Source organism: Ochotona curzoniae, unplaced genomic scaffold (assembly GCF_017591425.1).
Source record: "Ochotona curzoniae isolate NIBS_2020 unplaced genomic scaffold, NIBS_Ocur_1.0 scaffold_3208, whole genome shotgun sequence".
NCBI classification, from domain to species: Eukaryota; Metazoa; Chordata; class Mammalia; order Lagomorpha; family Ochotonidae; genus Ochotona; species Ochotona curzoniae.
This window is the reverse complement of record NW_024467106.1, coordinates 32663865-32691504: the sequence shown is the minus strand read 5'-3', so window position 1 is coordinate 32691504 and position 27640 is coordinate 32663865. Positions and strand designations below refer to the sequence as shown.

The following is a 27640-nucleotide window of genomic DNA, read 5'->3' as shown; positions in this document are numbered from 1 at the left end:
CTTGGCAAACAGTACAAAACATCCTACTTGAGATTTTTTTAAATATACAAGTCAGTTTAAAACGATAGAAGTTCTGTGAGAACTAAGAAATCTACAGCCTGTAGTTTAATAATAGAAAAAAAATTAAGACAATTAAAAGGTTTGTAGCATCCAGCATTTTGCTTAATTCCCTGTTTATAGCACCTATTTCTCTAGATTAGAAGATGAACATTCCAGAACCTGTGGGGTTTGCTGTGTGCCGTGTCTCTGTTCTAGCCATGTGCCTGCTTCTTCGCTCCCCCAGAGGCAGGAATAACTGGGAGAGTTAGCACAGTCTAGGGGGCAGCACTAAGTGGCGTTTTCTTTCCCTGGGACAAGCTGTTGAGGGAAGCAGGGTATGTGTGGGTGGGGACAGCTGTCCTCTTCCTCAGGATGCATAACAAACAAGGAGCAACCTGACACCCTGGGAGCCAGGTGCCCCCCAGTTTAAAACCTCAGACGGAAAGAGTTCAAGGAAGGAACAGACTAGTAGTACTCATCACACTGAGGCTTTACCACAAGCATAGAGCTCCCGGCTGACGGCCATCCCAACACCAACCTAGCACTCAGAAAATGAATATGCTACACATGAAGCACTCACAGGCAAGCCCCCTGCTCACCCCTACCCTTCTGGACTGGACCCAATTTGGAAAATGGCAGCAGAAGCCATCGGGGAAAATGGCAAAGGATTCCCTTAAAGCTCACGGGCCTAGATGAATATTGGCTGGCCGCTGACCTCTAGCCCTGGTCCGTAAAATACAGGTCAGGTCTTGCTGGAGAGCGGGGAGAGGGAGGCCGCTAGGGGGATTCTCTAAGTCCCGAGTCGCTACCTGCAGTCTCAACAGCTGCCTCTGGATACAGACTCAGACATTTTGGGGGAGTAGTCACCAGCTCAGTGGATGGGAAGCGGAAGTGACACCTGTATGCAAGTGTCCACACCTGGGAGACACACAGCTCAGAAAACAGGTAGGGCTGGATCATTCTGGATTCCTGGCGTGGGAGACTCCAGGAAGGCTGCGCTCCCAGTCAAAAAGTTTGATTTTTTTCCCAGTGGTGATGCATGTTTCTTTCTCCTTCCTATATTCAGTGTTAGACTCGACAACACACAAGATACAGACTAGCTCCAAAACTGGACTTGGTGAATAAAGTTGTTTCTTTTATAAATATTTTTAATTACAAGGAATCCTCACTCCAGGTAACTTCAGTGACACACTGTACCTACAGGCACACACACTCACTCTCTCACACTCACACACACAGCTCTCAAACTTTCACAGAAAGTCTGACAGCAATCACATAATTATAAAGAAACCCCACCTCTCAAGAGTGAAGTAAGGGTGAGAATGACATGTCATTTTAGCCTAAAGAAGCTGCTAGAGAGGGGAGAGTGTGTGTCACTTAAAGAAAACAACCAACCAGGGATCAGCAATGTTTGGTTGAGAAGCCAGAAAGAAAGGAAAACAAACAATAAAATTCTGATTACCAAAAGAGGAAGAAAAAAAAAGAAAAGCCCTTCGGATTTGTACAGTCTTCCTATCGAGCGCCTAAACTACGGACAAACCCTGGTGTTCTCACTGAAATATGAGAGTCTCAGACTACTGAGAAGTAAATCAAAAGAAGCAAGGAAACCGAGGAGGGAAGTTAGTGTAAATCTCTGCATTTTGGGAGAGTTAGTTGTCATTAATCATTAGCTCCAGAGCCCAGCATAGTTTCCATGGAGCCCTGAGGGAAGGGGCCCCCCTGCCACAAAAAGTTTCGTGCCGGACGAGTCGTAGCAGTGGGTGTACACGGCATTGGGGAAGAAGTCAATGTCCGAAAAGTAATTCCTCCAGGTCTCATCGTGATTCTGTGGGAGGACAGAGACGAGTTAGCACACTTGGGCCACGGGGCCAGAAGGGGTGTGGGGCACAGGGACAATGCCTCTGGTCTCCTGAAGAGGAGGGGGTCCTGTATCTGTAACCAGAAGGAAAGCGGGGCCTGCGTTTTCAACTGAACATAGAGAGGAACTGCGCACAGTTCAAGTCTTCTCAGAACAGCTGGAGGAACACTGACCAGGCAACTTGCTCTCCTGGGCTTCAGTTTAACCACAGGTAACACAACATCAAGTAAAATCAGAGCAAAATCCTTTTCTGCTTACAGGGTGGGCTGGGGTGCTGGGGAAGGGGGAGGGACAGGTAGGCCTTACTCACCAGCCAGCCTCTGCCAGTAGTTAGTTTCAGATTCTCCCCTGCCAGTCTGGGCTTGGAGCCATAGCAAGCCGAGAGCCTCTCTTCCAGGAATCTCTGGGCTCGGATGTCATAGAACAACAGGGAGCCCTGCCCTGTGCCCACGGTGATGATGTGCTCATAGAAACTCACTGACCGGATCCCTGGGAGAGAAGGAGGGAAGGCAAAGGGTAAGCCCGGCAGCCTGGCTCTTGGCCGTGAATCTGTCTAAAGCTGACTGCAACACCACGTGGTACCCATCCATCCCTGCTTCCCCTGGCAGACGATGCTTCTCCAAGAGCAAGCATAGCTCCTGCAAAAGGAGAGAAGCCTTGGGGCCACGCTGCCACATCATGTACCAGGTTGATGCTGCACAGATGATGAAGCCTGTGGCCAAAGACCACAGGCGTGCCTGCATCTTCTGGGCTTCCACTCTGGACTCCTCTTTCCTAACTAAGCTCCTCCCCACTGTAAGTCTCCAGCCTCAACTGTAATTGAGAATAATCTGCCTGTTAAAAAATCACCACATCAATAAGGATGGCCTTACATTCGACCTAAAATAACTAACAAGGTACTAGGTGTGTTAGGAAGGTGACAAAGAGTCCAAATCTTCAGCTCACAAGAGTGCTCTCCCTCAGCACTGGATCAACTTTAGGTATCTAATCACCGCAGATTACAGACAGCAACTGCTGCACCCAGGAATGAAACAACTGCACGGGACCTGAAGATCCCTTACGGCACAGAGCAGAGGGTAGCTTAATAAACACTAGGACCTCTACATTCATGTACGAGACCCAGATGAAGCTCCTGGCTGGGGGTTGGCCCAGTCCTGTGTGCACACACCTGCACACATTTAAATATAAATAAAACAAGGGGTCAGCATTGTGATACAGTTAGCAAAGCTGCAGCCTGCAATGCTGCATTTTTTTTTTTAAAAAGATTTTATTTTTATTTGAAAAGCAGATACATAGAGAAAAGGAGAAACAGAGAGCAAGATTTTCCGTCCGATGGTTTACTCCCCAAGTGGCAACAATGGCTGAAGCTGTGCCGATCCGAAGCCAGGAGCCTCTTCCAGGTCTCCCACATGGGTGCAGAGTCTGAAGGCTTTTTGCCGTCCTTGACTGCTTTCCCAGGTCACAAGCATGGAGCTGGATGGAAAGCGGGGCTGCCGGGACTAGAACCAGTGCCCATATGGGATCCTGGTGTGTGCAAGGTGAGGATTTTAGCCGCTAGGCTACCACGCTGGGCCCAGTGTTGGCCTTCTATAAAGGCACTAGATTACGTTCCGGCTGCTCCACTTCCCATTCAGCTCCCTGCTTATGACCTGGGAAAGCAGTGGAGGACAGCCCAAGGCTTTGGGACCCATCCCTGTGTGAGGGATGCTGCACCACATGGGAGACCCAGAAGAAGCTCCTGGTTCCTGCCTTCGGTATGGCTTAGCTGCAGCTGTTGCAGACATTTAGGGAATGAACTAGTAGATGGAAGATCTTTCTCTCTGTCTCTTCTTCCTTCTGTAAATGTGCCCTTCCATTAAAAAATAAAAAATAAGTTGTTAAATTGGAAGACCTTAATTCTGATCCCTATCCTTCCTTTTCAAACCATATGTCAGGTTATGTAACCACGCTGGGGTTAAGTCACACCTGAAAATGGGTTAATAATCTCTCTTCCTACCTGCTTCCCACAGGGCTGCTGGTAGGATGAAATGTCAGGAAAAAGCGCACTGAAATCTTAAAGAACCTACATTTTTCTTTCTCCCTGCAATAAACAACAAGGGTGCTCTATGCGGAATATGCTATTATAAGAAACCAAGGCTCAAGCCCAATTTGTCCAGATAACAGAACTCATTGCTTCAGCTTGAGTGTAGTACCACTGTCATAGCATACACTGCACATTACATATAAATTTGAAGTTTTGACTACAACACTAATCAAAGTAACAAACGTATCCACCATCCCTAAGTGTTCCCCCATGTCCTTTGACCTTAGCAGAACAGTAGCTGAGGCAAGGTACCAGTGCACAATGACCACGGGATAGAAAGCAAGGCTAACATCTTGCATGGTGACCACACATTTGTCTGTAATGTTTGAAACCCTGCTGCCATATGCATGCACTTGTGGTCCCCACATGCTGCATTCAGATGATCATCACCGCCTGCAGCGTGATGCCTCCGGCTGACAGCTGCACACACACAGCAGTGCCCCAAAGGTTACGATGTCTCCTGGTGCTGCGCTAGCTGCTGATGGCACCTTAACCCTGATTTACGTGTTTACAATGCAGCTGGTGTAACTACACATCTGCCACCAACTGTGTATAGTACAGCCTCTCTTCTTAAGAACAATACATGATGGCTGATAACAACCAATCACAGCACTGTGCTTTACATCATTATTCTTCTATAGTTTTACTGTTAATTTAGTGTTAACTTTCATTTTTTTATCTGCAAGGCAGAGACAGAAAGATGGAGATATCTTTTTACCTATTGTCCCACTCCACAGCCATGGCTGTGAAGGCAGGTGCCCTAACTTATCCAGGTCTAACATGTGGGTATCAGCGACCAAAATATCTGTGCTATCACCTGCTCAGGGTCAAGCTGCACTGGACGTGGAATGTCCGGAATCTCAACCTCGTACTCCTACAGTGGAAGCAATGCCTCCCAAGCACCTTCCCCTACTGTGATGTTAAAAATGTACTACTTATTCGAAAAAAGTCTACTGTGAATTAGTAATAATATGATGTCAGCAGCAGCCTTGTGTATCTTGGGTCTTTTATTTCTTGTTTGCACTGTTTCGCCTGTGTTAAGATTTAATCTCAGTACTGTTTGTCATAGCCAAGGAGCAACGGGCTATGCTATACACATATCACATTCACTCTTGCATATACTATCTAGCTTGTCTACTCTATATATTCTATAGTTCTATACATATAGTCCACCTGTACAGAGGGTGTGGCAATACTGTACATGTTTGTGTAAGTACACCTTACGATGTTTGCACAATCACATACTTCTCAGAAAACATCCCCATCATTAAGTGATGCTTGATTCTACTTGTTGGAAATCAACACAGGAAATGAAAGTCGGTGTAGCTGCAAGCTTGATCAACACTCTGAGAGATGCTTACCACTGCCTCGCTCCCTGGAACACACGGACTTGACATTGTATGATGGCTGCCGTGGATCCAAGAAGGAAACATGGGCTTGGGAGCCCACTGCATACACTGACCACTCACTCCCATAGGCTAGACATACATTCTCTCGGCAATACGGCAGTTTGGTGGAGAGGAGCTAAAAACAGAAAGAAGAGATGCACGGCATCATGAGCATAATGCAGGGCACTGGGGGATTCCCTGGTATATTAGCCAGAGTCAGAGAAGGCCAGAGTCCTGATATTAAGGAAGTTAGCATCCAGCCACCTGTAGGCACACAGGAGAGGGTGACAAAAATAAGATCCAGGCACACATGGGATTGTAAAATCGGAAGCACTGAGAAAGGCCAACATCTACAAATTTTTCCAAGAACAGCCCCACAAAGGCATTTTGTCCCCCTCCCCTCTGCTCTTCAAATGTAGGGGCTGATTTCCAATCTTGATACTAGACAAAAGGCTGAGCAGCGATAGGGGCTGACTACCAGCCACCCTGAGCCAGCTCCCAGCCTGCACGAGAGCAGTGCATCGTGGAAAGCACACACACAGTACTGGCCAAGGCACATCAGAGGTTGCACCAGACCAGAGTCCCCGTCAGTTAGCAGGTCCTCAGTGGATGCCGACCAGAGCTAAGGCATCGCAAAGGACGCTGTGGCGCGAGGCCAACAGTGACTCCTGGAGAACCCATCAAGGAAACGAGCAGCAGCAGAAGCCTCCAGAACGAGAGGAGCGCAAATGATTCTGGTGGCGGCTCAGTACGCAAGAGTGGCTTGCTAAGTATCAAAAATTAAGATTTTCTTACTATGTGACTTGATTTTTGCATGGGTGATTTTCTTATTTTGGTTGATCCTTAACATTAGGTTTTACTGCCCCTCAGAACCTGCCAAGTCGCCAGGGCACTGTAGCTCAGAGCACTACTGACTGAAGGAATCTCGCAGAAGCCATTGCCATCTGAAACCCAGAGCCTCTAATTTCCTCAGAGACTTTCCTCGAAGCAGGCACGTGAGATTCAAACTTTCATGCCTAGTGCAATAACATGATGAAACCTCTGGAGAACGGGCACATTTTAGGTAAGAACAAAAAGCCTCAGGCAGAATTAAGAGTATTTTAACCCTAAAGCTAAGTTATAAGTGAAGCCCACGAGTCAAGTTCACCACACCTTAGAAAGTGTATTTTCAGCCTTCCAGAGATGAAAGTAGCCATCCAGAGACACTGCTCCCAGTTCCTACAATAGCAATGAACACAGGTTAAATTCCAATTTTCAGCAACCAAAGCCCAGAGAGAGCAGGGGAAGACGCAGAGGGTCAGGGAATCCTACCGAGATCACGGCAGGAGTGCGCTAATTATTAGCTCACCATTTCAATGATTCTAGGTGCAGAGTGCATTAACTAAAGGCTGCTTTTCTTTCCCATGTGGGCAACACAAACCCAAATATGTGGAGCACCATCTCCTATCATGCAGGGGACTGGATGGGAGGGAGGGTGGCTGGCTGGGACTTGACAGGGGACACAGGGCACCCCAGGCAACAGCTTGAGCAGCTGTACAATAACCTTGGCAAGGCTGCTGCTTGATAAAACCCTAGCAGCAAGTCCAGGTGGCTGGTGCAACACATGCACCCATGTGGCGCAGAGCGCGCTCACTAATCAATCACTTTCATGTCACCCTGTTAGACGTCTAACGGAGCACACCTGTGAAGTAGTTTCACTAACTTGCAGTACGGGAGCTTCCACAAATGAATGAAGGGTCTATCCTAGGAGAGAGAAATCCACCGCTGGCCAAAAGGATGATGGAAGATAGGGGCTAAGAGAACTACCCTTCAAATTAGGGTCAGCTTCAATTTTCTTTTCCTTTTTTAAAGATTGGAGGGCACGGTGCGATAGCATAGTGGTTAAACTCCTTGCCTTTGAATGTGGGCGCCGGTTCTAATCCCAGCCGCCCCGCTTCCCATCCAGCTCCCTGCTTGTGGCCTGGGAAAGCAGTTGAGGACAGCCCAAAGCCTTGGGACCCTGCACCTGTGTGAGAGACTTGGAGGAAGATCCTGGCTCCTGGCTTTGGATCGGCCCAGCACCAGCTGTTGCGGCCACTTAGGGAGTGAACCATCATATGGAAGATCTTCCTCCCTACATATCTGACTTTCCAATAAAAATAAAATCTTAAAAAAAAAAAGATTGGAAAGGCAAGTTTATAGAGAGGAGAGACAGAGAGAGAGAGATCTTCCATCTGCTAGTTCACTTCCCACATAGCTGCAGCAGCCAGAGTTGAGCCAATCCAAAGCTAAGAGCCAGGAGTTTTAGGTTTCCCACTGTGGGTATAGGGGCCAAAAGACTTACACCATCCTCTGCGCTTTCCCAGGACATAGGCAGGGAGCGAGCTGGGTGGCAAGTGGGGCAGGTGAGACATGAACGGGTGCCCATATGGGATGCTGGCACTTTCAGATGGAATATTACCCACTATGCAATTCCTGCTTCAGATTTTGGAGGCTTTTTCTTTTCTTCTGCTTTTGTATCCCAATATGCTACTGAAAACCTATGATGGATAAGATCTGATTCCATGATTGGGCAAAACCTGGTGGTAGTAGCAAGATAATAAGTTTTTTTTTTTTTTTAAGATTTATTTATTTATTGGAAAGTCAGATATACAGAGAGGAGGAGAGACAGAGAGAAGATCTTCCGTCCGATGATTCACTCCCCAAGTGAGTGCAATGGCTGATGCTATGCCAATCCGGAGCCAGGATCCAGGAGCCTCTTCCGGGTTTCCCACATGGGTGTAAGGTCCCAAGGTTTTGGCCTGTCCTCGACTGCTTTCCCAGGCCACAAGCAGGGAGCTGGATGGGAAGTGGAGTTGCTGGGATTAGAACCGGCGCCCATATGGGATCCCTGTGCATTCAAGGCGAGGACTTTAGCTGCTAGGCCATGCCGCCAGGCCCAAAGATAAGTTTTAAAAACAGGTGTTGGGGGGCCTGGCGCAGTGGCCTAGCAGTTAAAGCCCTCGCCTTGAATGTGTTGGGATCCTATACGGGCTCTAGTTCTAATCCCGACAACATCGATTCCTACCCAGCTCCCTGCTTGAGGCCTGGGAAAGCAGTCAAGGATGGCCAAAGCTTTGGGACCCTACACCCGCGTAGAAGATCTGGAGGAAGTTCCTGGCTTCAGATCGGCACAGCACTGGATGTTGCAGTCACTTGGGGAGTGAATCATCGGACGGAAGTTTTTCCTGTCTCTCCTCTCTGTATATCTGACTTTGCAATAAAAATAAAGAAATCTTAAAAAAAAAAAAAAAAAAAAAAGTAGGGATAGGGGGTTGTCAGGGAGGGCCAGTTCAAATCCTGGCTGCTCCACCTCCAATCCAATTCCCTTGTAAGTGCCCAGAGAGAAAGTAGAGGATGGCCCAAGTCCTTTGGATCCTGTACCCATGTTGGAGACCAAGAGGGAATTCTTGGCTCCTGGCTTCAGACTGACCCAGCTCCAGTGGCTGTGGACATTTGGGCAGTGAACCAGCAAGTGAAGAATCTGTCTTTCTCTCTGCCCTTCAAATAAAAATAAATAAACCTTGGTGGGGGTGGGGTGGGTAACCCACACACAAAGAGGAGAAAAAGTGATTGTTTTTAAAGGCAAGTATGAAAATTGTGCTCCAAAAATCACACCTGCTAAAACACATGCAAATCAGATAGTCAAATCCAGGGGCCCTGGGGAAACTGTGAGGCTGACCCACACGTACAGACCACCCTGACAAACACTGCAGACACCAACCCAAGGTGGGGCTTGTCTGGTCTTAATTATAATTACTTAGCTGCACCCCTCAGCCTGGTCTGTGGGCTTATGACAAGCTATGGCGGAAGCACTGCTTTGGGGAGTAGGGGTGTGTGTGTCTGCAGAAATCAGCCACGAGAAGGTTTCCGGGCTCCCTTGTTGAGTTCATACCTTGTTCTTATCGTTGAAGGCCAGAGCCCGGACCTTGCAGTTGTCAGGGTTTGTGTCTTCCTTGGGGATGTCCTTTAAGGCCTTGTGAGTGATATGGGAATACACAGGGACCTGTGACATATTGTGCCTTGCATCACTTTTGGTCAACACTTCATCTGTCACCTCCCAGAGTCCCATAGAACCATCGCGTGAGCCTGAAGAGGAGAGCACAGATGTTAGACGTTTGACCCTCCACAGGACAATCCCTCGTTAGTCAGGCTGGCCTTGCTTTGGCTGCTTATGATTCTTCCTCCTATGTAGTAAAGCTAGCTCAGGTGGCCCACTCCAAACACAGCAGCGGGCAATTATAAAACAAAAGATTTATTTATTTATTTTAATGATCTTTATGTAAGATTTATTTATTTTTTAAAGATTTATTTTATTTATATCACAAAGTCAGATATACAGAGAGGAAGAAAGACAGAGAGGAAGATATTCTTCCGTTGATTCACTCCCCAAGCGGCCGCAACGACTGCAGCTGTGCTGATTGAAGCCAGGAGCCTCTTCTGGGTCTCCCACGCAGGTGCAGGGACCCAAGGCTTTGGGCCGTCCTTGATTGTTTCCCCAGGCCACAAGCAGGGAGCTGGATGGGAAGCTGGGGTACCAGGATTAGAACTGGCGCCCATATGGCATCCCAGCGTGTGCAAGGGGAGGACTTAGCCACTTGGCTACCGTGCTGGGTCCATTATTTCCTTTTTTTTTTAAAAAAAAAAAAAGACTTATTTTTATTGGAAAGTCAGATATACAGAGAGAAGGAGAGACCGAGAGGAAGATCTGTCTGTTTGTTTATACTCTAAGCAGCCACATAAGCCAGAGCGCACCAATCTGAACCCAGGAGCAGAGAACTTCCTCCGGCTCTCTCATGTGGGTGCAGGGTCCCAAGACCTTGGGCCATGCTGAACTGCTTTCCCAGGCCACAAGCAGGGAACTGAAAGGGAAGTGGAGCAGCTGGGCTATGAACTAGTGCCCATATGGTATCACTGTGGATGCAAGGCGAGAACTTTAGCCACTAGGCTACTGCATTAGGCCCAGCAGTGGGCATTTTAATAGCCACACTAAGAGGACAACTCAACTAAGCTCTAGGAGTTAAAATATAACTTTTAAGCTTAACATGGTTGGTGCATTCTTTTTTTAAAAAAAAAGATTTCTTTATTTTTATTGCAAAGTCAGATATACAGAGAGGAAGATGTTCTATCTGATGATTCACTCCTCAAGTGACCGCCACAGCCGGTGTGCTCAGATCCGAAGCCAGGAACTGTTCCCAGGTCTCCACGTGGGTGCAGGGTCCCAAGGCTTTGGGCCATCCTCAACTGCCTCCCAGGCCACAAGCAGGGAGCTGGATGGGAAGTGGAGTCGCCAGGATTAGAACTGGCACACATATGGGATCCTGGCGCTTTCAAGGTGAGGACTTTAGCTGCTAGCCCACGGCACAAGGCCCGGTTGGTGGATTCTTAAAAAGTAGAATTTTGTACAAGTTTGATAAAATTCAATAACTATCCAGGCCAAATGCTTGGAATGTACACACAGCCAATAGGATTTTTTCAATCTAGATCAGTGCTTAAGCTTCCTGAACTTTGATCTGAATGAGTTAGAATACTGGAGGTGACCTCACCTTTTATAAAAGAGGAGAGGGAGAGAGAGAGAGAGAGAGAGAGAGAGAGAACCCTCATGCACTGGCTCATGTCCCAAATGCCTGGGGCTTGGCTGATCCCCAAAGCAGAAGACAGTAACCCCGTTCCTTGAGCTTTCACTTCCACCTTCCAGCATCAGTATTAACACAAGCTGGAATCAGGAACAGAAGCTGGTACTGAACTAGAGTACTGGGATGTAGGATCAATGTATCTGAGGCACTACATCAAACACTTCTTTCTTTTTTTAAAAAAATCTATATTTCTTTCTTGGGGCTGGGATGTGGCATACTGAGTAAGGCTGCTTGCCTGCAATGCTACATAACATACAGGTGCCAGTTCAAGTCCCAGATGCTCTGCTTCTGATCCAGCTCCTTAATAATGTGCCTGGGAAGGCAGAGGAAGATGACCATGTCCTTGGATCCCGCACTCATGTGAGAGACCTGGAAAAAGTTCCTAGCTTTGGACTGGCCCAGCTCCAGCTATTGTGGCCATTTAGGGAATAAACCAGCAGACAAAAGATCTAGCTTTATCTTTCAAGTAAATAAACATCACAGTGAAGAGGCAACACACATACACACACTCCTCCCCTCCCATTCATTAGTTCATTCCCCAAATGGTCCCAAAGGCCAGGCATGGGACAGGCTGAATGAAGTCAGGAGCCGGGAACTCCGTCCAGGTCTCAAGTGGGTGAAAGGGGTCCAAGTGTTTGGGCCCTCATCTGCTGCCTTCCCAGGTGCAATAACAGGAGCTGAATTACAAGGAAAAGAGCCTGAACCCAAAATGCCCCTCATATGGGATGCTGACATGACAGGTACTGGCTTAACTTTTGTCAAGTCTGGCCCCAAGTGTTAAACTAAGAAAAAAGTTGTTATTTAAAGGGTATGCAGATAATTCAAGATACAAATGATGAGCACTTGAGAAAAACAAAAAGCAAACTGCTGGATTCAAGAGATACTTTGGGACCACTGCTGTGGCATACCATGGTAAGCCTCTGCTTTTGGCACTGGCATTCTATAAGGGAGCCAGTTGAATCCTGGTTGCTCCACTTCCAATGAAGCTCCCTGTTAGTAGCATGGGAAAGCAACAAAAGATGGCCCAAGAATTTGGGTCCTGTCACTCATGTGGAAGACCTGGAAGAAGCTCCTGGCTCCTTGCTTCAGATAGAACTAGCTCAGGCTGTTGTGGCTATTTGGGGAGTGAAGATCTTTCTCTCTCTCCCTCTCTCTAACTGCCTTGCAAATAAAACTAAAGTAAGTCTTTAAAAACAGAACAGATACTTCAGGAGATAGTAACACAGTTCAGTAATAAGAGCCTAGATGAGTCTCTGATCTGTGGCTGAGCAGCTGGTTGGCAATGGAAACCTTCACCAACAGAGGGATGAGTCTTGCAAGGGAGACACCAAGTTTGCAAAGGCTGCAACAACTAAGCAATTCTACCCTGGCAGCCACCGTCATCTCATTAATTTATAGCACATACAATCTTCTTCCATGTGGCAGATGAGGAAACCAAGTCTCAAAAAGCTTAAGTAATTTTCCTAAAGTCATTGTATAACTAATGGTCAGATCAGGATTCATGTTCATGTCTCTAGTATCAGAGTCAATATTTTACCTTCTTAAAGATTCATTTGATTTTGGGTCTGGTGCGATGGCTCAGTGGCTAAATCCTCACTTTGCACGTACTGGGATTACATATGGGCACTGGTCTGTGTCTCAGGTGCTCCACTTCCCATTCAGCTCCCTGCTTGTGGCCTGGAAAAGCAGTGGAGGACAGCCCAAAGCCTTGGGACCCTGCACCCACACAGAGACCCAGAAGCAGCCTTTGGCACCTGGCTTCAGACAGGCTCAGCTCTGGCTGTTGCGGCTGCTTGGGGAGATGGATGGATGCTCTTTCTCTCTGCCTCTCCTTCTCTCTGTAAATCTGCCTTTCCAATAAAAATAAATTAAGTCTTTAAAAAATTTTAAAAACATTGACAGGCAGACTTTTACAGAATTGGAGAGACAGAGAAAAAAGATCTTCCATCTGCTAGTACATTCCTAAAATGGCTGCAATGGCCAGAATTGAACTGATACAAAGCTGGGAGCCAGGAGCCTCCTCTGGGTCTCCCATGTGGGTGCAGGATCCCAAGGACTTGGGCCATCCTCCGTTACTTTCCCAGGCCTTAGGCATAGAACTGGATCAGAAATGGAGCAGCTGGGACACAAACCAGTTGCCATATATAGGATGTTGGTGCCAGAGGACAGAGGGCTAGCCTATGCCACCGTCAGTATTTTAACACCAGCTCGACTATTCAGATAATACAGACATGGAATTCTCAGCCCAACACAGGACACTAGCAGGGTATCCAGAAGAGAAAGAAGGCTCCTCAACAAAGTCAAACACACGTCTCGATTCCCAACAATGAAATTTTTAGTGCCATTTCTCAGGGGCACAGTCCTGAGAAATAGGACTCAGCCTTCACCCTTCCAGGGGCTCTCACTCCTTGGGGAGACAAAAAGCTCCTGAATAACCTCTAGGCAATCTCAATTTTGACCCTGCTTCTTAATTAGACTCAACTTCCCTTTTGACTGCTCTCTATTGGTTTCCCAACAATCCAAATGAAAGTATCCTCTATGGTCCTCTGGAATAAATTTTTATAAATGGGTTCCCAACAAATCTGCGAAGCAATGTGAACCAACTTTCCAGACTGCTGTGGGTTACATTTGTCTAGGTGAGTTTCTCTACATACATTAATCTGTGTTTTTTTATGTTAATGTTTGTTCTAATCATTATATTAGAAATCCTCACACAATTTTTTCTTTTGGAATTTGTATTAAGACATTTCATGGTTTACAGTTGTATAGAAAATAACTGCTCCTAATATTTCATTGAAGATAACTTTTCTGAAAAACTTTCACAATGTTAATTGAGTGAAATTCTACAAAAACACTGTGGCCAACATGTTCCTCCAGATGTTTTCTGGAACAGGGCACAGCAGAAACAAGGAAGCAAGGAAGTATGTCAGTTACCTTTTGTTTAGGAAAACAGCTGAAATAAATAAAAAAGAAAGGTACATAGTACAAGACAGAAAAAATCAGTATTGGAAAGAAGGTCTCCTCATGCATGACCAATGGATCTTTCAGCTTACTGAGAGATCAAATCGCTTTCAAATTCTAACCATCCCACCTGCCACACCAAAAGCTCCCTATAAAAACACAACTTTACCAGACACTGCCATAGTATCACTGATCCATGCGATGGAAAAGATCCAATCCTTGTGTCCATCCTAGGAGAGAAGTGACAAGTACAGGAAGAAAAAATAAGGAATTAATGAAATATGGGCTATATACTAGAAAGTATACAATTCTTTTTTTTATATATAGAAAGTATTTAATTCTGACTGAAGATATCTTTGTAAAAATTACAACCTAGAATGCTGATCTCATCCCACAGGGCATGGTCCTATAATCTTTATGTTCTGTCTGAAGCTCAAGGCTGGAATGAGCAGATCTGCTGTGGGTGATGAGTATGTCCAGGAGACACAGCTCTAGCCTTTACCTTGGCTAGGAGGTCTTTAGGAACTCCCTGTTTTTGCCTGCTTTACACATCTATGTCACTTGTACTGTCACTTTCCTTGACTCCCTGTTCAAATGTCATCAATGCGGTTTTCTCTGAAGATCCTCCACTTCTCTCTCTCTATTCCTTCATCCTTCATTCACACCAACAGAGTACTGGGGAAGAGGGAAGTATTTATTGGTTTATATAGTTTGCATATTAGCTTACATGTCACAGTCCATGAGAACACAGGCTACAAGAGGCGAGGGCTTTATCTGTTTCCTTTACTGCTGTGTCTGGTGTCTGAAGTAATGCCTGGCCACAGATGACTCAATAAAGAGTTATTGGATGAATGATTTTGCAAACTTTGCTAACTCTGGGCAGTAGAAGGTATGTACACACTTGATTCCAACAGAAACACACTGCTGTTAGCCCCAGGGTGGGCTGTTGACTGCTTTGTCAAATATATACAAACTTACATCCCCCACACACACAGGATCCAGTGTAGGCAGTCGATAGATGGCAAGACTGTTGGGGTTGTCTCCTCCAGTGGCTAACAATGTTCTAGAGGGATTCAGCTCGATGGCATGGATACCACAGCCCTGTTGGGTCATGACTCCAGGCTCCCGGTCTTTCAGAATGGGGATCTTGGTGATCTGGCTTGTCTGGACATCCACAACAAATAACTGTAAGAGAAAAGGCACGCAGAACCTGATTACAGTTTCCATACAACGTGGATGACGTTCGGCACAAACGTCTAACTGTTCAGTGACCAAACATATAATTCATGCTAGCACAGGCTAAGCCCTGGGAATTACCATTTTATATTATTTAAGGCATGGAGTGATAGCCTAGTGGCTAAATCCTCTTCTTGCATGCGCCAGGATCCCATATGGGTGCCAGTTCGTGTCCTGGCAGTCCTACTTCCCATCCAGCTCCCTGCTTGTGGCCTGGGAAGCCAAAGAGGATGGCCCAAAGCCTTGGGACCCTGCACCCACACAGGAGACCTGGATGAAGCTCCTGGTTCCTGGCTTTGGCCTGGTTCAACCTTGACTTTGCTGCCATCTGGAGAATGAACCAGCAGATGGAGGATCTCCAGCTTATCTTTCTTCCCCTCTCTGTAACTTTGCCTTTAAAATATTTTTTTTTTAACTAAAGATTTACTTATTTTTATTGGAAAGGCAGATTTTACAGAGAGGAGATACAGAGAAATCTTTCATTTGCTGGTTCACTTCTCAAGTGGCTACAATGGCCACACCTGAGTTGATTTTAAACCAAGAGCCAGGAGCCTCTTCTGGGTCCTCCACACAGACACAGCACATGGTCTCAAGGCTGTGGGCAGTCTTCCACTGCTTTCTTAGACTATAAGCAAGGATTGGATGGGAAGTAGAGCAGCTGGGATATGAACCAGCGCCCATATGGGATGCTGATGATTACAGAGGATTAGCCAGTTGTGTGCTTACTTATCAAATAAATAAATGCTTTTTTAAAAAAATATTTATTTTTATTGCAAAGTCAGATATATATATATATATATAGTGGAGGAGAGACAGAGAGGAAGATCTTCTATCTGATGATTCACTCCCCAAATGACTATAACAGCTGGAGCTGAGCCAATCTGAAGCCAGGAGCCCGGAGCCTCTTCCTGGTCTCCCACGTGGATACAGGGTCCCAAAGCCTTGGGCCGTCCTCAACTGCATTCTCAGGCCACAAGCAGGGAGTTGGACTGGAAGCAGGTCTGCTGAGATTAGAACCGGCGCCCATATGGGATCCCAGCACATTCAAGATGAGGACTTAAGCCATTACACTATCGCGCTAGGCCCTCCTCCAACTTTCAACTAATAATCTTTTTTTAAAAATAATCGATTTTGTTGAAAGGCAGAATTATAGAAAGAGACTGACAGATCAAGAGGGAAAAAATTTTCCATTAACTGATTCATTCCTCAAATGGCTGAGACAGCCAGGGGCTCTAGAAATCAATTGGTTAGGCCCAAATCTTCCTGGTCCTAGAAAAGGACTGACAAGGCGCTGTGTGCAGGAAAATCTCCCAGCTCCTGAATGGGGAGATAGGGATGTGGAAGAGGGGCTAAAGAAATTAGTCACATGCTCTGTCAAGCGGTCATCAGGCTTCACACAGCACCAGCTGGTGTCCTCCAGAGCAGGACTGCTCTGCATTAACTTCCTGCGATCCTTGTTAGAAACTAGCTCAACCGGGCCAGGTAAGCTGCAGCTGCACGCTCCCTGCAGCTACACTCCAAGACAGAGGAAAGAACGCTGAAGCAGTGGCTCAGACACAGGGTGAGTAAGCACATCTGTGCGTGTGCACATGTGCCCATAGACACCTGTAAATGAATACCCATAAAGGTGGCTTTAGGAAAAAAGGCAGGAGAAACCTCACAAGCTTTCTTCAGTTCTGGGACCCTGCACTAGTGTGGGAGATCTAGAAGAAGCTCCTGGCTTCTGATTGGCTCAGTTCTAACTATGGAGGCCGCTTAGGGAGTGATTCAGTGGATAGAAAATCTTCCTCTCTCTATGTCTGACTGTCCAACTAAAAAAAAAATAATAATAAATCTTTCAAACAAAACAAAACAAAACAAAAACCAGTTAGGTTGCCACTTGGGATGTTTTTGCCCTTTCTCAAATCACCCTGCCTCCATGTATGATTCCTGCTAATAGCTTAGCCCCTGCTGTTGTAGCATTTGAGGAGTGATCAGTGGACGGAAAATATCTTTATAGGCCTTTTGTAGAAATAAAATTAAACTTTTTCATTTTTCACTGACATATTAAGACACACTCAAGAGGTACCATGTGATGTTTCCATACATCTAAAGATGTCCAATTAGGGTAAATGCATCTGCCATAATCTTCATAATTATGTTAATGTCTACACAGTAACATGTACAATTGGTTTATCATAATTCACTGTTATAATTTAGACAAACAGGTCCCGCTGGCAAATACTGTGGCATACATAGCAGGTTAAGCCACCACTTTGAATGAGCAAACTATACACTGGAGGGTCAGTTCCAGCCATAACAAAGGAAAGACAAAGAGAAAGATCTTCTGTCTGCTGGCTCCTGCAAATGGCCACAATACGCACAGCTGAGCCAATCCGAAGCCAGGAACTTCTTCCGGGTCTCCCACATGGGTGCAGCTTCCAAAGCTTTGGGCTGTCCTCCACTGCTTTCCCAGGCCACAAGCAGGGAGCTGGATCAGAAGTGAAATAGCAGCTGGGACACAAACTGGTACCCATATGGGATCCCAGCTCATGCAAGGGGAGGATTTAGCCACTAGGCTATCACACTGGGCCCATCTTACTCATCTCTCTTTCTCTTTTTCTAAATATTTATTTATTTTTATTGCAAAGTCAGTTATACAGAGAGGAGAAGAGACAGAGAGGAAGATCTTCCATCTGATGGTTCACTCCCCAAGTGACTGCTTCAGCCACATGCTACACTGATCCAATGCCAGGAGCCAGGAACTTCCTCCAGGTCTCCCATATGGGTACAGGGTCCTACAGCTTTGTGCCATCCCTGACTGCTTTTCCAGGCCATAGGCAGGGAGCTGGATGGGAAGAGGAGTTGCCAGGATTAGAACTAGAGTCCACATGGGCTCCAAGTGTGTTCAAGGCAATTGGCTACTAGGCTACCATGCCAGGCCCCTACTCTTAAGTAGATAAAGACATTAGAAAAGAAGAAATACCCCAAAATACCACCAAAGGGCCTATGCTATGGCTCAGTGGTTAATTCTCTACCTGCAAGTGCTGGACATTCTACGTAAGCACCAGTTTGTGTCCCAGTTCCTCTACTTCCCATCCAGCTTCCCGCTTGTGGCCTAGGAAGGCAGTCGAGGACGACCCAAGGCCTTGGGACCCTGCACCCGTGTGGGAGACCCAGAAGAAGCTCCTGGCTTTGAACTGAATCACCTCTGGTCATTCCAGCCCCTTGGGGAGTGAACCAGTGGATGGAAGATCTTCCTTTCTGTGTCTTCTTCTTTGGAAATCTGCCTTTACAATAAAAAATAAATCTTAAACAAACAAACAATAAAAGGCCTAGAGAAAATACCTGGCCTGACAAATGACACAAAACTGACACACAACCCACCAAGGAACACCAATACATAAATTAAAATGACTTATTCAAATCTTTTAGTATAAATGTGACAGACCAGAAAGTTCAGAAAGTAGGGACTTAAGCTTAGTTCCGATCTAAAAATAAAGGAAACTGGCAGCTCTCTGCCCTTACGTTTCATGACTGATGAAGGAAATCAATACGCAAATCAGGAAAGCAACTGTTAAGAGCTTCCCCAAAATGCTCAAGACATCACTACACTCTGCTGGCTGCTGAACAAACATCAGCTGAGGTACCTGCAAAGAAACTTTCAGATCCACTAACTCAGGTCCACCTGGGCCCTTTGTGGTTTACAATGAGGCAAACAACTTTTCATTTCAACAAGGTGGCAAAATTAAATGTTTTGCTCTTCAGAATAAAGTTTCAAGTCAGTGACTCTCAAATGTATACAAAAATCGCCAAAGAGTTAAAAAGGCAGAGAGACAGGTACCATATGCCAGTTCATTCCTCAAAGCTGCAACAGGCAAGGCTGGGCCAGACCAAAGCCAAAAGCCATGCACATGAGCTTCCATGTGGGTGGCAGGAACCAACCTCCACTGCCTTCCCAGAAGCAGCAGGAAGCTGGATCAGACAGAAGGCCCAGGGTGTGACCTATCCTTCTTGAATAGTTTTTTTTCCCCCGCAGAAAGGCAGATTGACAGAGATGTCCCATCCACTGGTTCACCCCCCAAAGGGCCGCAACAGCAAGAACTAGGCTGTTCTGAGGCAGAAGCTTCTGGGTGCACAAGCCCAAGGATTTAGACTATTCTCCACTGCCTTCCTCGGCTATAAACAGGGAACTAGACGGCAAGTGGAGCAGTCAAGACAGGAACTGGCACACATATGGGATGCCGGTGCTTTAAGGAGGATGCTTAGCTAACTTAGCCACTGCACTGGACTGTGAACTGACATTTTTACATGTTGCAAATGGGTGGTTTATCTTGCTGTGCCACAATGCAGGTCTCCAACCCCCCATCTTGCTTTCCTTTTTTTTTTTTTTAATGATTTGTTTTATTTTTATTGGAAAGCCAAATATACAGAGAACAGAGACAGAGAGGAAGATCTTTCATCTGTTGATTCACTCCTTAAATGCCGCAATGGCCGGAGACAAGCTGATCCAAAACCAGGAGCTGGGAGCTTCTTCTGGTCTCCCATGTGGGGGCAGGGTCCCAAGGTTGTGGGCTGTCCTCGACTGCTATTCGAGGCCACAAGCAGGGAGCTTTTGGGAAGCGGGGATATTGGGATACGAACCAGCATCCATATGGGATGCCAGCGCATGCAAGGTGAGGACTTTAGCTGTGCTAGGCTACTATGCCGGGACCAACATTCCCCTCTTTTAAAATTGTTTCCTGGGGCCCAGTGGCGTGCCCTAGCAGCTAAAGTCCTCGCCTTGAATGTGCCGGGATCCCATATGGGCGCCAGTTCTAATCCCAGCAGCTCCACTTCCCATCCAGCTCCCTGCTTTGGGCTTGAGAAGGCAGTCGAGGACAGCCCAAAGCTTTGGGATCCTGTACCTGCGTGGGAGACCTGGAAGAAGCTCCTGGTTTCAGATCAGCTCAGCTCTGACAATTGCAGCTGCTTGGGGAGTGAACCAGTGGATAAATATTCCTTTTCCTGTAAATCTGACTTTGCAATAAAATAATATTAATAATAAAAAGATTTGTCTATTTTTATTGCAAAGTCAGATATACAGAGAGGGGGAGAGAGAGGAAGATCCTCCGTCCAATGGTTCACTCCCCAAGTGGCTGCAACAATCAGAGCTGAGCCAACCAATTCGAACCCAGGAGCTTCCTCCCGGTCTCCCACGCAGGCGCAGGGTCCTAAGGCTTTGAGCCGTCCTCGACTGCTTTCCCAGGCCACAAGGAGGGAGCTGGATGGGAAGTAGAGCCTATTAGAACCAGCGCCCACTTGGGATCCTGGTACGTTCAAGGCGAGGACTTTAGTTGCTAGGCCACGGCGCCTGGCCCCCAAAAATAATCCTTATAACTGCCCAGAAAATACACATATTATAGCAGTTTTAGAATTTTACAGAAGATTTATAGAAGTCAAGACAGCTTTCTTCACTCTCTCTCTCTCCCATGCAACAATTACAGTAATCCCTTCTACATATGACACCCAAACTACTAAACTCAATCCTTACTCTCTCCCAAATTTCAACTACTTATGGGAGATAAAAAATTAATTTTTTTTTTGTTCAAATCTCTTCCAGTTACTCAGGTTCAAGACATCAGTATCGGGTCTGGAGCAGTAGCCTAGCGGCTAAAGTCCTTGCCTTGAACACGCTGGGAGCCCATATGGGCACCGGTTTTAATCCCTGCAGCTCCACTTCCATCCAGCTCCCTGCTTATGGCCTGGGAAAGCAGTCGGGGATGGCCTGGGAAAGCCTTGGGACCCTGCACCAGTGTGGGAGACCTAGAGGAAGCTCTTGGTTTAAGATTAGTTGGCTCAGCTCTGATTGTTGCAGCCACTTGGGGAGTGAACCATTGGACAGAGGATCTTTCTCTCTGTCTCTCCTCCTCTTTGTGTATCTTTCCAAAGTGAATATATCTTAAATAAATAAATGACATCAGTATAAATTTTTACTTAAGTCTTTCATCACATTAAATCTGAGCCCACTGTCAACCATAGGCTCTACCTTTAAGATGTAATTTTAGAATTATCTGAAAGGAAGAGCAACAGAGGAAAGAGTCAGACAGAGAGATTGTTCATTTGCTGGTTCATTTCCAAAATGGCCCCAAGAGCCAGTTATGTCCAGGCCCAAGTCAAGAACCAAAAAATCATCATGGTCTTCCAACATAGGTGGTAGCAGCCCAAGTACTGGGATGGCCATCTTCTTCTGCTTGGAGTGGGATTGAAAGCAAGGCAGTCAGGACTAGAACTGGTACTCTAATTGGGATGCTGATGCTAATATAGTGACTTAACATACTGCACCACAATGCCATCCCCAAGATGCTTTACTATTTCCCCTGGCCACTGTCTCCTTAAAAGATAAAATCTATGCTTGACACACAAGTGTTTTCAAGATTCGATCCTTTCATTTCTCTTCTAGAGATCAAAAGCTCATGTTAAAGGGGGAAACAGGCTAAGTCACCTCTTAGAATGCCAGCTTCCTAGCCTGGCGTGGTATTCTAGTGGCTCCAGTCCTTGTGTTGCAACTGCTGGGATCCCATATGGGTGCCGGTTCATATCCTGACTGTTTTACTTCCCTTCCTGCTCCCTGCTTATGTCCTGGGAGAGCAGTTGAGGACAGGTCAAAGCCTTGGGACCCTGGACCTGTGTGAAAGACTTGGAAGCAGCTCCCGGCTCCTGCCTTTTTACCACCGCTGCAGCCACTTGCAGAGTAAACCAGTGGATGGAAAATCTTTGTCTCTTCTCCTCTCTGTTAATCTGACTTTCCAATAAAAATAATTAAATCTAAAAAAAAAAAAAACAGAACTGCTAGCTTCTTGGGCCTAGCGTGATGGCACCATTGCCTAAATCTCCTCTTGCAAGTGCTAGGATGATGGCCTAAAACTTTGGGACCAGGTTCTGGCCTGGTAGCCTACTGGCTAACGTCCTCGCTTTACACGTGCCAGGATCCCAATATGGGCACCAGTTTTAACCCCAGCTGCTCCACTTCCCACCCAGCTCCCTGCTTGCGGCCTGGGAAAGCAGTCCAGGAAAGCAGGCCTATGCCTAAAGCCTTGGACCCTGCATTCATGTGGAAGACCGGGAAGAAGCTCCTGGTTCTGACTTCTGATCGGCTCAGCTCTGGACCATTGTGGCTGCTTGGGGAGTGAACCAACAGATGGAAAATCTTTCTCTCTGTATCTCTGCCTTTCCAATAAAAATAAATCTTAATAAAAAAAATGAAAAATAAATCTTTGTGACCCTGCATGCATATAGGAGACCCAGAGGAAGCTCCTGGCTTTGCAATGGCTCAGCTCTGGGCACTGCAGCCATTTGCGGAGTGACTAGTAGATATTAGAACTTTTCATGAATCTGCCTTTGCAGTAAAATAATAAATCTTCACACATAGCCAAAAAAAAAGAATGCCAGCTTCCTGTATCAAATTGCCAGTTTGAATCCTGGTTTCCAATCAAGCTCTCCACTGATGAAGCAATAAATAATTAGTTCAAGCACTCTCAATTCCCAGCATCCACATGGATCCTGGCTTTAGCCTGACCCACACATGGCTACTATGGCAATGTGAGGAGTTAACAACATCTATATCCGTCAATCTGCTTTTCAAATTAAAATGACCAACTAAAAGATTCTGTCATACTGGATTCTCAATATTGCTCATAAATGATATTTTTCACTAGACATCACTCCATGTTAATTATGCAAAAACAAAGGGAATAAAGAAGTGAATAAGCTGCCAAATGTCAGAGTTCAGAAGAGAGGTGTTCCTGGCTCCCAACTAGGTTCTGAAAGCTAAGCAACGAAAAACAAACATTTACTATAAAGAGAAAAGAGAGTAGCTCCCCTACCTCCAAACACATGAGGTCGTAAAGATGCAGTAAGACAGAAAGAGGTAGGTATTAAGAGCAGATTTCAGGACTAGCATCATGGCATAGCAGGAAAAGCCTGAAACGCCAGCACCCCCTAAGGGCCCTAGCTCGTGTCCAGCTGCCCCATTTCTTATAGAACTCCCTGCCAATGGCCGGAAAAGCAGATGGCTCAAAGATCTGAGCCCCTGACATCAGTATGGGAGACCTGGATGAAGTTCCTGGCTCCTGGTTTCAGTTTCACCCAAGGCTGGCCCTTGGAGGAGACTGTGGCCATCTGGGGAACAAACCAGGAGATGAATCTCTCTCTCTCTCTGTGTTGCAAATAAATTAACCTGAAAAAAATTATTTAACATGTCTACCTTCAAAATAGTATCAATAAATTCAAGAAGCTGCCACGATCCATGTGTGGGGAGTGGCACGAATACTTACAAAACAAAGACCTTAAAATTTTCTAAGTAACACCGATAACAATTCTTTTAAACCCTGAGTGGGCAGCCTGAGAGATGGAGACAAGGAAGTGTTGTAGAGGCTGGCTATCATTACTTGGTTTTGAAAGGCTTCTGTGTAAGACAAGCAACATTCAACAAAAGAGGAAATGAAAGCTTGACCGCAACCACCAGGGTTTTATTTCCTTCCTTAAACCTGTTTTGAATTTTTGTGTATTGTCTTTAACAAGCCATTCTCATAATACCTGAGGTTTTTTTGATCAAGAGTAAGAGTGGAGAACGTCTGGCCCATGGGTCACAAACGGTCTGCAAAATCAATAGCTGGTTAATTTTTAAGTCAATAATTTTGCATGGCTCAGATGATGTTAATATCCTAAAAGCCCGAGGCAGAACAAAGATTCCCCATCTCTGTAGAGCAACTTTCTGTTCACTCAGTCCAAGAAGTGTTTCTGTCCAGTGTCAATTTATTCAGCCACCATGACATTTCTTGGGCTGGGTCTAATCATTTCCCACCTCAAGGCCCTGCCTCTTTGCAGTTGACTTCAGAGTGTAAAATGATTTTATGCTGTCTCTGCTCTACTGTACCAACCATGTTCGTTATCTCACTTTTACCCTTGCTCATGGCCATGCTGAGTACAGAACATACTGATTAAAACTTGCCCCTCTCATTTATTTATAACTTTTCATGTTACTGTCATAAACATTCTCCTCTTTTAGATCACTTAACTTCCTTCTCTTCTGATTCCTTTTCAGGTTACCCTCCAAAGAACAAATGCTAATACCCTGAATTTTACCATTAGATGTACATTCCTTATTTTGTGTACAGGAACTGGTTTCTGCCTTTTTCTGTTCTTTCTCTTTCTTTTTAAAAATTTATTTACTTTCACAGGTGCAGGTTCCCAAAGCATTGGGCCATCCTTGACTGCTTTCCCAGACCACAAGCAGGGAGCTAGATGGAAAGTGGAGCTGCCGGGATTAGAACCAGCACCCATATGGCATCCCAACACATACAAGGCAAGGACTTCAGCCACTAGGCTACTTCACTGGGTCCAAAAATAAGTAAATCTTTAATACATATATACACGTATTTAACATACACATATACACACACACACACACACACACACACACATTAGATTCTCTTCCATTAAAAGAAGTATTATTCCTATCTCCAGTCAAGTATTATTTTAAACACTTCCACATACTTCTATGTCTTTGTGCTGACAGGTAACATTTAGGCTTTCACTATCACATATCCTGAACGATGTTCTCAGCATGACTATTCCCTTAAGTCTTTTGAGGACTGACATAAAAGCATGCAAACGGTGAAGCCTCTCCTCCTCCCCACACAAAACCCCCAAAATCTCAAGAAGATTCTTCCAGGGCAAAGGAACTAAACACACTCATTCCAGGGCCAGTGCAATGGCCCAGTGGCTAACTCCTCACCTTGTATGCGTGAGGATCCCATATGGGCACTGGTTCATGTCCTGGCTGCTCCACTTCCCATTCAGTTCCCTGCTTATGGCCTGGGAAAACACTGGAAGATGGTCCAAAGCCTTGGGATCCTGCACCCAGATGGGGAGACCCAGAAGAATCTCCTGACTTTGGATTGACTCAGCTGCAGCTGTTGCAGCCATTTGGGGAGTGAATTGGCACATGGAAGATCTTTCCGTCTTCCCTTTTCTCTGTAAATATGCCTTTCCAATAAAAATATATCTTGAGAGTAAGTAAATAAAAATACTCCAAAGAATATCTACCAGAAAATACATTAGCAACAGGCATTGTGGTAGAATGGGTTAAACTGTCACTTGCGATGCCAGCATTTCCTATCATGGGGCCAGTTCCAGTTCTGGCTCCCCTTCTTTCGATCCACTTCCTTGCTAACAGGCCTGGAAGGCAGCAGAGGAAGGCTTAGCAAGTGCTTGGGCCTTGGCCACCCACTTGAGAGACCCAGATGATGGCTTCTGCATGGCCCAGCCCAGGCTTCTGCAGCCATCTGGGGAGTGAATCAACAGATTGAAGATGTCTCTGGAAGTTTTCTTTTTGATGATTTGCATTTCATTTTTTAAAAAGTGAAATAAATAAGTGAGAAAAGGAATGGAGAAAGACAGAGGTCATCAACAAAGAGGGAATGAAAGAAACCAGGCAATTCCCTCCCCTAAGAAACTCATCTGGGAAACATGCAGACAGTGGAGCAGGGGGCCAAACAGGCATGACCTAGGGGGAGCTCAGGCACCCTGGACACTCACCGTGTTGCATTTTGTGCCGCATACCACTTGCCTGTGATTCAACCATTGTGATGCAAACACTTTATTCAGGGTCCCAAGGTGAAACTCTTTCTCCTTCAGCAGACCAGGCAGCTGCTGCGCCGCATACCCATACAACACCCGGGAGTAGCTGGTTTCGTTCTGTAGCCTGACTTCTCGGTTCTTCAGATAGCAGACCAAGGATCTCTTCACTGGGGGGAGTCTCTTCCTTTTGTGAAGCGAGTGGTCCCAGCCAAACTGCAGAAAGCGACATCAGAAATCAGGCCTGTGCTACGACTACCTTCAGAACCAGCGCTCCCACTGTACTAAGTCCAGTGACCAAGAACGAATCCTGCAGGATGCACATCCAACAGAGATCCCAGTTCAACTCTCCCAACACCTGCAAAGCCACTGCTGTTCACAGTCAAATCGATGTATGGGGAACAGCAAGGGCTGAGAGCACACGGGAACAGAAAAACAGAAAAGAACAGGACGCACTGACTAGTTCTTTTTTAAGATTCCTCTGTCCATATCCTTGGTACATCACCTCCACCCAGCCCCTTTGTGTGTGTCCAGGTCTAATGCCCTCCTGCAACTGGGGGGGTGGTTTCACGGTCCTACAAGGGCCACACAATCAATGGCTGCGCCTCCTCTTCCTCTGGTCACCTTGATTGGGCTCCAGCTAGTTGCAAAATTCGATGCAATACCAGTAGAGTGGGAATCACAAACACATAACCCAGGAAGACTTCCTCTCCAAAGAGGGTGGGTATGGTTACGCCTGGAAATTGCAGTTTGCACTAGGTGGTTCGAGAGCTAACAGGCCCAGCTTACTCCTCGACTAACCACAGAGGGGGGATTTCTTCTTCGCCAAGGGGGCAACCATGCCCACGCCCCCGGGGACCTCTAAACGACGCGCTTCACGGCCCCTCTCGGTACACCCTGCGAGGTCGTTTTGTGCTCCCTCGAATTCCGTTTTGTGCCCCCTCGAATTCCGTTTTGCTCTTCTCTGAAGATTCTAAACCACTCCTGCTCCTGGCTGCAAGGCCTCCCGCGGAAGCAGGCCCCACTTCTGAGTGCCCCCTGGCCTCCTCCTCCTCCTCCCTGATCCAGCCTAGCTGGTCATCACCACCCCGCTCCATTCACCCAAGCAACTCCTGGGGGGCACCCCAAGACCTGGCTAGCTCCAAAGGCCCAGGCGCCACCCCCGCCCCACCTGCCTACAGCCCTGGGTCCTCCACTGCTGTCGCCCAGGCCTGCAGACCTCAGCATCGGCCTCACAGCCCTCACCTGCGGACCCTGCGCGTCGCTCCCAGCTCCGGGTGAGGCAGGCGCTTTCCGCTTCCTGCTAACTGCTTTCCGGGCCATAGTGGGCAGCGCCGCCGCGGCCCCGCAGCCACATGGGGCGGCGGAAGCGAGGGGGAGCAGGACGGCGGGTCATAGACCGGGCCCCCGGGGCCGCGCAGCTCAGTGCGTCCGGCCCGGAATATGGCCCAGAACCCGGGGCAGCAGTAGTCAAAACAAAACAAAAAAAAGGGCGGACTGAAGGGAAGGAAGGAAGGGGGAAAAGATCAAGGGGGCCGGGCGAAGTGAACGGGGAAGGGAAGCCGGAACCAGAAAGCTTTCCGACGACCTATAATCTGGAAAGGACGGCGAGCGGCTAGAACCAAAACACCCCCTCCCCTTCGGCCGCGCGGCGTCACCTCTGCGCAGGCGCACTCGGCGGCGCGTCGCTACGGAGACGCGGGTGCGGGACGAGGGGGCGGGACTTAGGGCTTGGAGTAGAGTTCCTGGCTCGAGCGAACATTCTTTGACCGCTGCTGGAGGGGGTCGAGCAGCGGCTTGCGAAATCAGGCCTCGGGCCGCC

At 46.8% G+C, this 27640-nt stretch overlaps 1 protein-coding gene across 1 annotated transcript; it reads right to left on the bottom strand.

Annotated features, from left to right (window-relative positions):
- On the bottom strand, positions 1-27493 carry DCAF12 (DDB1 and CUL4 associated factor 12). The gene is made up of 9 exons (XM_040963731.1): positions 27064-27493; positions 25780-26034; positions 14962-15168; positions 14153-14213; positions 9282-9475; positions 6521-6586; positions 5342-5504; positions 2208-2386; positions 1-1864 (listed from the first exon to the last, which is right to left on the bottom strand). Exons 1-9 carry the CDS (start codon positions 27139-27141, stop codon positions 1706-1708), a joined length of 1362 nt encoding a protein of 453 aa, XP_040819665.1. The 5' UTR covers positions 27142-27493; the 3' UTR covers positions 1-1705.
- Positions 27494-27640: the final 147 nt, after the last annotated feature.

Bases quoted from the DNA above. Each gene is read 5' to 3' on its own strand.
- DCAF12 (XM_040963731.1), bottom strand. From the start codon at position 27,141: ATGGCCCGGAAAGCAGTTAGCAGGAAGCGGAAAGCGCCTGCCTCACCC. The intron at 14,214-14,961 runs GTAAGTTTGTAT...CTTCTCTCCTAG, and splicing joins ATCCTGTGTGTGTGGGGGAT to GATGGACACAAGGATTGGAT. The intron at 6,587-9,281 runs GTATGAACTCAA...TTGCTATTGTAG, and splicing joins CCTTCAACGATAAGAACAAG to GAACTGGGAGCAGTGTCTCT.